The sequence below is a fragment of the Zonotrichia leucophrys genome, chromosome 1 (genome assembly GCF_028769735.1).
Source record: "Zonotrichia leucophrys gambelii isolate GWCS_2022_RI chromosome 1, RI_Zleu_2.0, whole genome shotgun sequence".
Taxonomy (NCBI): Eukaryota; Metazoa; Chordata; class Aves; order Passeriformes; family Passerellidae; genus Zonotrichia; species Zonotrichia leucophrys.
In genome coordinates, this window is record NC_088169.1 from 15,279,926 (window position 1) to 15,294,542 (window position 14,617).

Genomic DNA, 14,617 nt, shown 5'->3' on the forward strand with positions numbered 1-14,617 from the left:
CTGTCACCTGATGGCCAGCCAAGCAAGTGCTGGGCACACCAGTGGACCCTTCATCCTTGTGCAACGTGTGGAGGCAAGAAAAGTAAGCATCCCACAGCTGATACACACTCAGCTATTTTCTCTATAAAGGAATGAATTGAATTCACTACAAAACTACTAACTGTCCCCCTATGCCAGGCAAGAGACTGACTTGGTATTTTTTGGGTTGGGCTGGGCTTTTCTCTAACAGCTGGAGGTCTGCTGGGCATTCAAGCAATGGCTGTTGAGTGAGGCAGCTGTTTCAATATCTAATTGCATTTTAGCTCTAATAGCTCAAGGGAAAAGCATTGCATTGTCTGCCATGAGCTACTTCCTGTCCTACTGCAAAGCACATTGCACCGCCGTGCTCGCCCAATACCAGAGCCTCAGATCAGAGGGCTTTCTCTGTGACATTTTGCTGAAAGTGAAAGAAAATGAGTTTCCTGCACACAAGTCCCTGTTGGCATGCTCCAGCGACTACTTCCGAGCCATGTTCAAAAGTTATACCCAAGAGTCCAAAGCCAGTGTCATTCACCTACAAGTTGTCTCACCCACTGGGCTCCAGCACATCCTGGATTTCATTTACACATCCTTGCTGCCCCTTTCCTTTGAAAGCCTGGAGGATACCTTGGAAGCTGCAAGCTACTTGCAAGTGACTGATGCTATCGGCTTGTGCAATCAGTACTTAGTTAAAAATCTTGCCTTGGAAAACTGCTGCTACTCTGCCAACGTGGCCAGGAAGTTCTACCTGCCAGATGCCCTAGCAGCTGCAGAAAAATACATTATCAAAAATGTCTGGAAGCTGCTGGACTTGGATTTGTCAGGACTTCTCGAGCTGAACTTCAGGTCTTTGCTAGCAGTGATTCAATCAGCAGATCTCCCCATGGTGGAAGAGTGCCGCCTGTTGAATCTTGTCCTGCTGTGGTTGAAGCGGGATAAATCCAGGCTGGATCATGCAAGCAGCCTTTTAGAGCACATAAGATATGGTCTCATCCCAGTGGAAGAGCTGAGAAAAACCTACACACAGTCAGAAGTGTCCCTCTCAGCAGGTATTAAGTGCATGATCATAAAAGCAATAAATTATCACACATCTGTATACAAACAGCCTGTCCTGCAGGATAAGTCCACCATGCTGAGGAACCAGAAAACTCGGATCATTCTTCTGGGGGGAGGCACAGCAAGTGAGGGGCTCGTCACCGATGTGGTGGCCTTTGATGTTTACAACCACAAATGGAGAACCCTCACCCAGCTGCAGGACAGGGTGCAGAACCACAGCGTGTGCGTGGTGGGGAACTTCCTCTACGTCCTGGGGGGGGAAATACAAACTGGTACCCTGGGTGATGCTAAAGTTGGAAAGACCTTATTGGTTACAAACAAGGTCCATCGGTATGATCCAAGATTTAACACATGGACCCAAATCACGGGCATGCTGGAAAAGAGATGCCAGTTTTCCTGCTGTGTCCTAGGCAAGGATATCTTTGCCATTGGTGGAAGGGGCGAGGATGGGTCGCTGCATTCATCTGTGGAAGTCTATGACATCAGCAGGGATAGATGGACCAAGGCCAGGGAATTGCCATGCAGGATCCATGGTCATGCCAGTGCTGTTTGCAAGGACACCATATACATCTCTGGGGGCAAGTACTCGGCCCCAGCCAGCACAAGCAATGATGTTTATTCTCTGAGCTCACTTGAAGGGCAGTGGGTGAAACGTGCCCCAATGAGCATTGCTCGGTTTGGGCATCAGATGGCAACAATCAGGGGATCCATATTCACCTTTCTGGGATTATATGAACCTTTCTCTGAAATAGAAAGGTATGACCCGGATCAAAACCAATGGACTCGGTTGAAACCTCTGGTCTACGATCGATTCTCCTACGGCCTGGCAGTGGTGGAGGAAACAGCTCTTCTCATTGGGGGAAAGAAGTGGCAAAACTCCCTGGAGGTCTCCACACAAGACGTGGTTGGCTATGACATCGACAATGATGGCTGGGAGGAGATCTGCAAGGCCCCTCTGCCCTGGTGTGGGCTGCAGTGTGCTGTGCTCCAGCTCTCCGAGGTGGCCGAGGAGCAGGACAGTGACAGCCACCAGAAGAAGCTGCCCAACTGCTGAGCTCCCATGCTGAGGAATGTCCATCCCAGGGCAGTCCTGGAGAAGTGAAAATTGCAGTGGCTCTGAATGTGAGAGTGGAAGTTTTGCTTGGATAAGCCAAATGCTTGGTGGAAACAGGCAAGAGAATCTGGCTCCAGCACAGGAAACACATCTAGGATTTATAAAGCTGGAAGCTGATCTCACTGAGCAAGGATGTAACAAGTAGCTTGCTTAGAGGTGATGAGTGAGAATTGTAATCCTTGACTTTTGGATAATACCTAGATAGCAATTAGTAGGTGTTGCAAGTGGGATTTTTCAAATATTAAAAAATATAATCTGTCTTTTCTGTTTTCTTAATCAGAGGTAATTTTCCCAGCTGGTAAGTGCTATTGAGTTTTATGCTATGGCTAAGCAAAAGGAAAGAGAGCTGTATGAAGACTAGAAAATTGATGCCTGCAAGAATTAGTAGCAAGTATTGCCAAGGAAAAGGTATTATTTGATATACTACTTACTAGGCAAGAATGTCTTAGCTAACTAGCATGAAATTACTGGACAGAGGCATGGACTTTTCACTGCGTAGACTCAGCTACAGCTGAAAGTTAAAACAGTGTTTGTTTGATAGAAGCCATTTCTCTCTCAGTGGCCTTTGTTGTAGAACACCTCCCAGATGTTTATTTTGTGCTATTTTAAAGATGCACACTACTGGTGATGTACATTTCTTTTGCGTCCCGGCCCTGTGTTAGCTTAGATAGCCAGAACTGAGTGGGTATCCTTATCCTTAGCCTCCAAGAAGCTTCTCACAGGAGTAACAGGATGTCACTGACACCTTGGCATTTACCTTGGCACCATTTGCTGTTTTATCACACCTGCTCATAAGGGCAAAATGCTTCCTTGCGGTTGAACTGCTGCACGACAGAACCCTGCAGTCAGAAAAGGTTGACTTTCATCAAAGAGTACAAAGGGGAGGGAGGTAACTGAAGGTTTTCAGAAGTCTTTACTCACTGTCTGCCTACATACAAATCAGCAATAGTGTCACTCCCTTTTGGCCACACTGGCAGTGTTTGAAGTCACAAGGGGGCACTTTAAGATACATGGATATTTGAAATGCAGACAAATTGGTCAGATGCCACAGAATCAACCTGGTACAGAGTAAAGTGAATCTTGAGCCATAAATGTTCATTTAAAAGCTAAATTTATTGTACTTGATTTTTACAGTGTTCCCTTTCTAGGCTGAGAGTTAATACAACAAAAATATATATAGAAGAACATTTAATAGTCTTAAAAGAAGGCAGCACAATGGAGAGGACACATGTTCTTTGTCACTAGACTAGCTTAAAAAACTGTAATGTTGAATTTTCACCTTTAAAGCAATCAAGCTAACTTTACTAATGTAAAGTGCAGGCAGAATGGCTGTTGCATAGCAACAGATCTAAGTCTTCTGAACTGCCTTGGTTTTGACAAGGAATCAACTACACAATGTGCATATACATCCATCAGATATAAAGAGTTTTTCATATGAATATATTTGCTTTTGGTCCAGTAAAACAATAGCAAGAGAATCTAAATGCTTGGAACAATAGCACAATCCATTTCAAGTCAAGCATTTTGAAGAGAAATTTACAAAAACCTCACAAATTTAATATACAAGTCAGTACCCATGCAGTAAATAAATGTCCAGTTTATACAAACAATATTCTTCTAATAGTACAAATCTTACACTGGATCCAGAATTCTATACAAATGCTAATACATGATTTGTCATCCAGACAACTTGAATATAGGATTATTGAAAATGGGCTACAGAAAGGCCACTCTTCTGTACAGTTGTGCAAAATCTGCAGAACATTTGCAATCCAAAAGCAATAACAAGGTAGAAAATGAGGGATAGAAAGAGGAAAAGAAAGTAAAAGGGGGGAAAAGAGAAAGAAAGAGAGAGAGAGAGAAAGAAAGAACGAAAGAGAGCGCAAGAGAAGGAAGGAAGGAAGGAAGGAAGGAAGGAAGAAAGGAAGGAAGGAAGGAAGGAAGGAAGGAAGGAAGGAAGGAAGGAAGGAAGGAAGGAAGGAAGGAAGGAAGGAAGGAAGGAAAAGAAAGAAAGAAAGAAAGAGAGAGAGAGAAAGAAAGAAAGAAAGAAAGAAAGAAAGAAAGAAAGAAAGAAAGAAAGAAAGAAAGAAAGAAAGAAAGAAAGAAAGAAAGAAAAAGAAAGAAAGAAAGAAAGAAAGAAAGAAAATATATCCATCCATTCTTTCCTTCATCCCTTCATGGATATAACTGCCAGGAAATATCAGAGTTCATAAAGTTTAAAGTACATTCACTGAGCTGTACAGGCAATAGTCTCAAGTTGGTTAAGAGTACAGCTCATTAAAGTATAAAGTAGGCTTTTTCTTTCCACATGAGCATTAGTAAATTATGTCATGAGTCCTAACTTATGCAGCAAAATACTGAACAGCAGCAGAAATATTGTGTCATGCTCTTAACATTTCTCAGAACCAAGTTCATAAAAAGTAAACATATGATTTAAGAGTTCTCTCCCACTTTTATTTCAGGCATGTGCTGAACTCTAAGGAGCTACTTCCCCTCATATTCACTGGGTTGTCTTCAGCAGATAACAAATCTCATGGAAGTTTAAAACATTTTTATTGGCCTGTGAACTCAGCAGAGCCCAGAGACATCCCTTCCCCTTCAAAAGCAAACCAGAAGCTTTTTTACTCCTTGGTTATTTTTCAGGTTTCATACTCAATTCTGTTCTCATCACACATTATCCCTGCATACAATACAGCCAAATTTCACAGCTCAGAAAACACACAGGAAACTACTTGAAAAATCCTGTTCACTCCTTTTCTATTGTGGGAATCTTCAAAGTATCTCAGAGGAAACCTTTTCCACTGCTGCTATTCTGGGCTAAAGAAATGCTGCTACCAAGGATGTTGAAAATCTGTATTTTCTCTTTTGCAAAATCTGCACATTATACTGATACCTTCAGTGCAAAAGCTTCATCAATCACAGTACCATGACTTTTTTTTTTTTTTGTAAATCAACCTAATGTGTTTAAGAGACAACATACAATTTGGTCTTAATTATAATACAAACCAGCATCCCTTTGCAATGGTGGTAAACCTAAGCAGCAGGCTTTAAAAAAAGCACAAGGAAATAAGACCTAACCTTTTGATACAAACTCGCATTAGTCATTTCTTTGTCTGCTGATTTTTACCCTTTTATGTGTTTGACAAAACTGAAACACAACAGCTGCATTACACCTTTTCCCTGTTATTTAAGAAAACTCCTAGAGTTTCTCATGAAATATAAAAATTGGTTTTCTTCCACCACCAAAACAGTACCTGCACTCCAAAAATGCAATGCAATACTGGAATTATATAATATAAAATATCATTGTAAAACTGACCTTTGATAACAAAAGCTTTATAGCATGTGAACTTCCTGCATGAAGGCCACAGTCTTCCAAAAATGCTTTTAAATCCTTTTCTTCAATAGCTAAAGATCATGTTTTTTTTAATTCACAGAAGGTAAACACAAGCAGAGCATTGGTAGCATATAAAATATACAAATCCTCATTAAAGAAGTGGTATCGTTGACCATTGAAGGTTTCACACAACTGAGTAACATTAAAATATAATTTACTAGAGCTCTCACATATTGATATAAAAACTAATTTGTGCACTTAAGTAAAGGGCTGGGGTGTAGCAAATGGACAGAGAGACCTTCATACATGTGTTTCTATGTAAGAGTGAGTGTGTGCTAAGGAGCCTATAAGTGCTTCAACCTCTGATGAGGTACTAACAGAGTCCCTCCGGGGGCTGCTTTCATAGGTGTTCATGAAGAGTTCAAGGTACATTTGTTTCCATTCTTGAAAGTCTCTAGACGTCAAGGCTGGATTATCCAGAACTTTATCTATAATGGCTACTTCTCCTTCCCTGGCCTGTGAGAGAAAAGGAACAAGCAGAGAGTTAATGCAAGGGATCAGTCAGTGACGACATCAATCATGTGGGTGGAAGCAGAGAATGGAGGGTACAGCTCAAGCCTCAGAGCCCCTGAAAGCACAGGGACTCTCTGATCTCTGAGTACTCACACACAGGAGCCTTTCTACAGTCCCACATTCCCCTGTGGGACTTGGGCTTCCCTTGCCTTGTCCAGAACCCTCAGTGAGAATTCCTATTCCCCCACTTGCCCCCTTGTTCAGACAAAGCCTTGCCCTGTTTACTGTTAGCTGCTTGCATTTCTCAGGATGGGTTTCACACAGCAAAGTGCCATGTGTTTGCTCTTGATCACATCAGAAATTCTGTGTGGGTGTGTGGGATGCAGACACAGGCACAGCACAGCTACACCTCCTTACAGTCTTGCCATGGGGCACCTGAGCACTGCACTGCAAAGGTTTGTGCAAGGAGACCCAGGGAATGAGAGCTCATCTTCACTGCAGATCCACTGCTGCTGGCTGCAACCTCTTCTACCACTGATGTGGCAGAGAGAAGGCAGAAAAAGGGAAAATATAACACACTTGCTGGTGCCTCATTGTGCCCCATGGAGGCAGGGGAAGTGACTGTACCATGAACCCTCTCTGGTGACTTTTCATGGAGCTGAGTGTCACAGTAAGCCTCAGATGTACCCACAGCCACTCACGGTTGTTGCAAGTGGAGGAAGCTGGATGCCACAGCCAGAATCCTTGGAAACACAGCTAACACACACCTATGGTTCCCAGCACAGCTCCTCAGCACATGAATGGCCTGGCCACCAGCAATCCCCCCTCCAAGCTCCCTGCAAGATGGGTTTCACACTCCTCATGGCTAACTCACATTTTCCACGTCCATGCTATGAGTATGTTAAATCCTTCTGGGTAGCATGGCAAGGGGAAATACCAAGCTGTGCATGATGCGACAGATCAGAAGGGTCAGAGACATCTTCCATAAGCAGTGCTTTCATTGCTGTGCAAACAACAGCAAATTAACACTATCTGCTAGAATACTCATTTCCAGAAAGAGAGGGCAAGCTGAGAGCAAGCTGTGGAAAAGAAACCATGGGAACTCCTGATCACCAGATCTCTGCTTGAGCTGCCATAACTTATTTCTCACAGATTGTGGCTAGTCCCACACACCTTTGCACTACCAGCCAAGGCTGCTCATACTCAATGACAGAAGAATGATTTTGTGTTATCACAGGATAGAGAGCACAGGGGTCTTTCATTAATTAGAAGATAGGACATCATGAGCCAGAAGCAGTTTGGAGGACTGTCTCTGGATATTATTATGCAGAATAAAATTCAAGGAGAGTTCAGAACATCAGTGCCAACAGGCCAGTGCAATTGGCTGCATTCAGGAAGGAGAAATCAAAGTTACTGATGGAAAGAAAGACTAATTGATTGGGTAATAGCAGTAGCTACTGGTTGATACAATTGCCAAGAGTATGGCAGAGGTGGAGCTCTGGGCTGGAACACAGCCAGTGACAAGTTACCATGATGTCACTGCAAACCAAGCATGTGTCACTCTACACTGCTGCTCTGTGCAGAAAACAACAATTATCTGTCTTTGCTCCTTGCTGCCATTGCATTTCCCATTATTGGTCTCATGTACATAACAATGATTCACACCAATCACAGCCCAAACAAGAGTGCTGACAGGCTTAGAAAATACAGCTCATAGTCAGAGAATGAAAAAATTGTGTTTGCTTGGTCCAAAGGAAAGAAGTTCCAGAGAAGCACAAACACAAGCACTGCTCAAGAGGATCAAGAGGCTGTGCTGAGTTTTGGACTTCCCTGAAGGAAAGCAGTTTCATTTGCAGGAAGCCACTGGTATCATGCATCTCAGGAACCAAAAACCACTAACAAAGAGACAATTCACACGGCAGCAGGCTGCTGGTGCTGCACCCAGCTGTGGTGTGACCCCACCGTGGGACAAACCCACAATCACGGCGTGAAACTCCTGTCGCCCCGATGTGTGTGAGAGCACTGAGATTTTGTTTCAGTTTCTCATGCTTGTACAAGTCATGGACAGCTGTGAATGCTGCCTTGTTTTGCCAGCCTTCCAACCTGCAAAGACTTGCATACCAAAATAATCATGCAAGTTGCCTTTGAGGAGATGATACAGTACAGAAAGTTAAGCACATGTAGGATTTCTTTTCAGGATGGGAGCCCCACAGCACGAAAACAATATTGTCTAAATGCTTCTCTAGGTGATAGAAAACTAAATTAATTAATGTTTATAAAGCCCTCTTTGATGAAAGCTGTTACAAAATGCACTGTACAATTATCTGGTGGCTTAAAATGTGGTAATTTAATATAGTTAACAGGGTCCCCGAGGAAATCCAGCATATTGTTTGCTGAAATCTCTATCAGGGCATAACTGAAACTGCTGTAACAAAGGAAGCTGACAAGGAGGCTAAAAGAGCTGTAGTACATTTAAAATTACCAGATAAATTTTCAAATCTGTCATTATCATCACTTATTTAATCAATCTTACTGATTAAATACAATGATCCTATCAAGTTTACACAGAAAGCAAGCACACAGTTTCCTCCTGGACAAGCTCATCAATTAGAAAACAGACAAGTGTTGCAAGAGATACTGTTCCCTTCTAAAGGCTGGCTTTGTCTAACTTTAGACTTTGGCAATAATAAAGTGAATGTGTTTTGGTAAATGAAAATGTTCAGGGACAAAAAAGGGATTAAGGTTTCCTCCAATAATTTGGTGTGTCAACTTCTGTTAAACTAGCTAGAGGAGGAGCAGCTGACTGAGATTAAATTCAAGAAAATAAAGAAATTAAAACTGATCCCCTCACTTTGACTGCTCTCCCAGGCACATTTTTCCTCTTCTTTTCAAGCAGTGCTTCCCCATGTCTCCCTTGTTTGCACACTGGGCTCAGCCTGGACTCCAGCTGCACACAATAATCTCTGATTACAATACAGCCCAATCCAACCCTGGGGCAGGATTTTTCCTCCCTGCTTTATCTCACCTTTAAAGTGCTTTTCAGAATTCGCAGCTGGTGCAGTTTTTCATTGACTACTGGGTCGCTACATCTCTTTATAAAAGATTTCTTATACTCCAGCTTAGTGGAAATCCGGTGCTCTCCTAAAGGAGACAGGCTGGCCTGCTCCAAGGCTCTGTACAAATCTTGCAAGGAGTCTGCTGTTTTTTCCTCTACAGTTTCAACTGTAATGAGACAAAGGGGAAAACAAAAAAAGGAGGAAGAAATAGAGAAAGCAACAATGCATCATTAATGTGATTACATGAAGACCTATCAAAAACCTTTGCCAAATGTTTAACAGGTTTAACTAGACGATAAAGAGAGTATTTCACATCTCCTAAGTCCTAGAAAAGAGCACTGCCACTGCTCCTTCTTGCTGTTGCCTTCACAAGAAAGGGGGAAAAACTTTCAAGAATGTATAAACTTGATATGCAGAGAAACAGGGAAAAAAGAGAAATAGTGCAAGGTGCAGTGACTTACTACCAGAAATCAGATTTCTGGTACTGCAGCTACTTAGTTCTGGTGACCTCCTTGTTAAAAGCAGAGGAAGGCCCTGCTAAGGAGCCCATCAGGGATCACATCTCAGACTGGAGTGCTGATAACAGCACTCAAGAATATGTGATGGTGGCCCTGGAATGACATGTCCTAAGAAAGTCCACTTATTTTTGTCTCTGAGTTTTGAACTCAGCACTGTTGTTCAATAGTCAGTAATGCTGTCACTTATGCTGATCTGTTACTTTACTATTACCTCATGGTTCAGCAGCAAACTAGAGACTAAACATAAGAGCACAACCGTGACCTGGCAGCATGGCAAATCAAAACAGAGCTGTTTGCATTATGGTTTAGTTAAAAAAAAATCAATATTTATAATGTACTATAACAAAATACAGAAATATGAGAAGTATTTATTTATCACAGGTTTAAAATATTTGTTCTAACTAGTACTGACAGCATTTAAAAAGAAAAAAAAAAAAGAAAGGTTTTGCTTCTTTAAAAACAAAACCAAGCAAAAGTTGGGCATGAAGTGTTACTCTGATATGAGCATTTGAAAAGCTTCACTTAGAAAACATCAAACCACTTCAACCTTCCACACAATGTTTCCCCCAGAGGAAACTCTTTGGTGACTCTGTACAAGCTTTGCAAGCACCAGTGCAGCCAGGATTAGCAGAGTGGGGATCAGGAGTAGCCAGGGCAGCCCTTGGGGCAGTGCTGGCTGTGTCCCTTAGCTCTGTCCCTGCTGTGCACACGGACCCAGGTTTATGCAGCACCCAGGCACTGCCTGTGGCCTCCTGGCTGCTCCCAGAGCCTCGGGATCCCCCCAGGCTCTCACAGTGGTGCCTGTGGCCTCAAGAGGCTCTCCCAGAAGCTCTTGCAGGAAGGCTGCTTGGTTCCAAGCATCAGCTTCACCCTGTGACTGACCCAAGACAGCGATTTCCAGTGGCTGGAAGTTTCCCACATACAGAAATACCTTTCAGTAAAGAGCCCCAGTGTCCTCAGGGGATTAGAGGGCTTGTTATCAGCACCAAGAGAAAAGCAGTTTGTGTTTAGAAGTGACATTTTTAGTCCATCAAGAGCTGCCTGAGGCTACCTCCCATTTGAGCCCATGCTATGCAGGAGGGCAACAACTCTCCTCAGGCTCAGGCAAGAACTCCAGGAACCCAAATCTCACATCACAAGAAGTGTTTGCATTTGTACAGATCTTTATACAATCCAAGAATTTTGCAATCAGCAACTAATCTTGCTTCATCTCTCATCAGTTTATTCCTTTGGCCTTTTAGAAGGGAAATGTTTTTAAAGCACACACTTTAATTTTTTTAAAGAGATACGGAAGTGAAGAAGGGTGGGAGACTTTTTATTGAAGGAATTATTTTGAGTCTGCACAGAGCTCCCTAAATCATCCCAGACTGCGCTACCCTGCTTGGTAAGCTGAGTTCATCACTGTCAATGGTGGCCAGAACTGAAATAAAATAGAAATGAGATGCTTTTCTCTTTCTTGTAATTTTCTTTTTTATAAGAACTAATTAAACTATATAAAACTTATTAAAACTGAATCTAATAGGCTAAAGGGCAAAACATACAGTAGCTGAATAATTAGAAACTGGTTAAAATCTTCTGTGGTCTTGATTTTTATGCTGTCTTGAGAAGTCTATGCAGCAATGAGATCAGAAGTTTGGGATCTCTCTATCAGTTCCTATTGCTGAGTGCTGATGCCCACCAGTCTGACAGCTGTGGAAGGGAGTGATTTGCTAAAGGGCAAAGGGAAAACTCCCTCCTGGTCTGACACAGGAGGATCTCACACCTGTTTCTCTCTCTCTCCTCATCTCTTGCTATGCAAGGCAAAAGAGATCCTTCCTCAGGTGTCCCTTCCCCAGCAGCACTGCCAAGGCAGCACCTGGGGGGATCAGGACAGGGATGGCTTGCTGAAGCAGCAGGACAGCACTTTGGTTCCACACCACCTAAATTCACTTTGCTAGAGTGATCTAGAGCCTGGATTGGCAGCCAGCCACCACACCAGGCTTGCCATCAAAAACCCACGGCTTCCTAAAAACAGAGCAACTCCCCACCAAGGCACAATACAGCATTTGAGTTCAACCCTAAGGTTCAACACTGAATGCAAGTGCCTTCAATGAACCTGGATGGCAACTTGGCCCCTGTGATTATAAACCCTGTGCCAGGGAGGCTTGTCCTGCCCTCCCTCCCCACTCTGCTGGCCTGGGATCTGCATGGCTGGTGCTCCTCAGGGCTCATCCCCTGGGACAGGCTCCATGTGGGCTCAGAGGGAGCATGGACACAGGATTTCTGCCCTCCCCTGCATGGGCACAGCTCTGAGGCTGCTCAGGGAGGGCACAGGACTGTGGGGCAGGACACAGGCTGGGCTGGGCAGCAGAACTCTGGCAGGACGTCTCTGGAAGGCATCAGAACATCACCTCCACAGGCTGGGGCTGCCTCCCCCACACTCTGTCACTGCCTTGGTGATGTCACTGCGAGCAGCACGTCAAAAAGGGGACAGAATTTTCTAAAGAGGAAACAGGAGGGAAGAAAAACAAGTCCCTTCAATGCCTTGCTGCTGCTGAGGCTGGGAGAGCTCTAAAGAGGGCAAGATGCCTTGTTCACCCATGGTGGGGGAGAGGGCAGTGGGTGGCATGAGAACACATCCCAAGCCCTTAATATTTTCCAGAGAAATGCTGAAGGTGGTGCTGCTGCTCTCAATGGCTCTCAGTGGGCGGGAATGAGATTACACACACAGCTCCCCTCCCTCAGCCTTCTGCTAGAGCCTTTGATTGATTTCCTGTAGGTGTTGGTGAAACCCTTGGCACCATAAAGCATCTGAGGTATTCTGTTAGATATAGAGCTGAGCTTAAAACATGTTTTCTTTTTTAAAACTGGTGGATTTGCATGCAAGTCATGCTTTTACAGCATGGCTGTCTCGTTAAGGAAGAATAAGACCTCTGGTAATGTTTAGTTTAAGTAGAAAATGTGGTCTAATAGGATTTGCAGGTGACCTCAGAGCAGCAGCCAACACAACAGTTGTTTTTCACACTCATTCAGCTGCTGAGTAGGGGGTTGCATCTTTCCTGTTTCTCTGAGTGCACTGTACAGGTCACAGTTTCCACATACTGCTGAAAAGCAGGGTGTCTTCTCTGAAGCTGTAATTTTGTCCCCTGCCCCACAGAAGCCTGAACAGCTCTGTAACTCAGGAGCAGAAATAAAGCTGCAAAACTGCAGCACATGGGATCTAAATTTGGTGATAGCCCTGTCTTCCAAATACAAGAATATACAGGCACTGAATTTTGTAACAAAGAAGCTCCTGCTGTCTTCAAGTGAATCTAAAGTTATTTGCTCAGTTCTGGAGACAATGAGTACATTTGTCTAGTAAACATTGTGTTTACCATTATTTTTCACTATTCTGCTTTCTATAGGAAAAGTTTCTGAACTTCTTCTACTTTGCCCTCAGTTCTTAGAATGCAGTAAATCTTTGTAACTACTTTTACATTTTCTCAGGAGAGAGAGATGAAGATTATAGCTGACTAGGTAAAACTCCAACAGGTGTTTGGGTTCTTGGCATTCAGGAAAGAACTGGTGGGATTTCTCATACTGTGTTGCCACGTGCTGTTGAAAAGAGCAAGCACCAAGCTCTGTGATGTACTACAGTGTAATCACCTCCTGGCTCTGTTTGGCAATTCATCTTTCCATTATTTCCCTCTTATAAACCAAGATCATAAGGTACTTCTGTGAAAAGTGACCAGAGAGAAAGTTACCATTGGTATTTACATGGATCAAGAGATCATTGGTCTGTGTAAACTGATGATTCAGGAAGATGGTACTGAATTAGAACCCTGCAGAAGGTCACTGCAGCCCAGCTGGCTAAGACACTGCTCTCTGGACACAGAGAATCTCTAGGCACACACTTCTCATAAATCTGCTCTAAATAGATGGAATAACCTCCAGCAGTTTTCAGTGGAGGTCCTTGCATTTCTGTGATTCCCTTTTCTGCTAAAGCTCAAGCTGCCACAATCTTGCATGATTTTTGTCTTTCAGTGAGGTACCAGAGGAGCCCATGATTTCAGGTGGGGCTGCGTGAACAGAACTGCCTATGTAAGGACAGTTAATAAATTTTGTCACCTACCCTGCCAAGAAGGTGATGTTTTTCAAGGATCAAAGCTCTTTATTGGGACCCCTCTGATCTCCGCCAGTGTCTCCAGACACCACCCAGGCTCAACCCCATTGCCTTTAGACTTCTCATCCTGACTGACGGACACCACTGACATCCTGATGGAATTCTCCATTTCCCACTCTGCTCGTTTCTGTTTGCTGCCTTTTCTGCTCAGTGACGCACTTTCTTTGGCTGTGCAACTCCTCTCACACACGCCCACTCCTCTCCTTGCAGTCAGCCCTGCATTTGAGCAGAAGTGCCACCCTCTGCAAATCCCCAGAAAGCCAAGCTGCTGTGAAGTCTGCGACAGGAAGAGAACAAGGCACAGTCAGACTGAAATCTCCAGGCTCCACTGAAATTTAAACTCCCATTTTCACTTCTTTTGGTGAGCCCACTCCCTCTGGCAGAGGAACCAGCTAACCTCAGCTTTCTCAGGATATTAAGGAGGCAATTTTGTTAGGATACATCACTAATTACATTATTAAACAGCTGCCACACTATTTCCTTCCTCCAAATCCCAAAGATTTGATTCCAATTTGAGAGCTATACCTTTTTCTTTACCTTTTGTGCAGGGGAGGCATTTACCTCAAGTGTCCCAGAGACTCTCTGTGAGTGACAGTAAATACTCCCCCAAAACAAGAAGCATCCCAGGCCTCTGGGAAATGGTCTCGAGTTAGATAAAACAGCCTTGGGTGCACAAACCTCTGGGTGGTTTTTTTTCCTTTGCTTTCTTGACCCTGATGTGTCTATGCTGGGGACAGACACCCTGGTCTGCCACAAGCTAACTAAAAACTGATATAATCCCAGCAGCAAGAAAGCATTTGTAATCTTCAGGTTCTCTCTGCCATGTCTAAAACAGGGACCATCAAACCTGCCTGGGCCTGCAGT

General features: G+C 43.6%; 2 protein-coding genes across 6 annotated transcripts in view; one reads left to right on the forward strand and one right to left on the reverse strand.

Annotated features, from left to right (window-relative positions):
- The first annotated feature begins 340 nt into the window (after positions 1-340).
- On the forward strand, positions 341-2,128 carry KLHL34 (kelch like family member 34). The gene has a single exon (XM_064707009.1). The coding sequence runs from the start codon at positions 341-343 to the stop codon at positions 2,126-2,128; it is 1,788 nt and encodes a 595-aa protein (XP_064563079.1).
- A 1,182-nt stretch (positions 2,129-3,310) lies between these two features.
- CNKSR2 (connector enhancer of kinase suppressor of Ras 2) overlaps positions 3,311-14,617 on the reverse strand; it is a 209,482-nt gene continuing 198,175 nt past the window's right edge. For 4 of the 5 annotated variants that reach the window (XM_064707352.1, XM_064707362.1, XM_064707373.1 and 1 more), the window contains 2 exons: positions 9,064-9,260; positions 3,311-6,041 (listed from right to left, as the gene is read on the reverse strand). In XM_064707352.1, the coding sequence (XP_064563422.1) occupies positions 5,826-6,041; positions 9,064-9,260 (413 nt within the window). In that variant the 3' untranslated portion in view covers positions 3,311-5,825. The remainder of the gene's footprint in view (positions 6,042-9,063; positions 9,261-14,617) is intronic. The other variant, XM_064707394.1, reaches the window with a different exon arrangement.

Bases quoted from the DNA above. Each gene is read 5' to 3' on its own strand.
- KLHL34 (XM_064707009.1), top strand. From the start codon at position 341: ATGAGCTACTTCCTGTCCTACTGCAAAGCACATTGCACCGCCGTGCTC.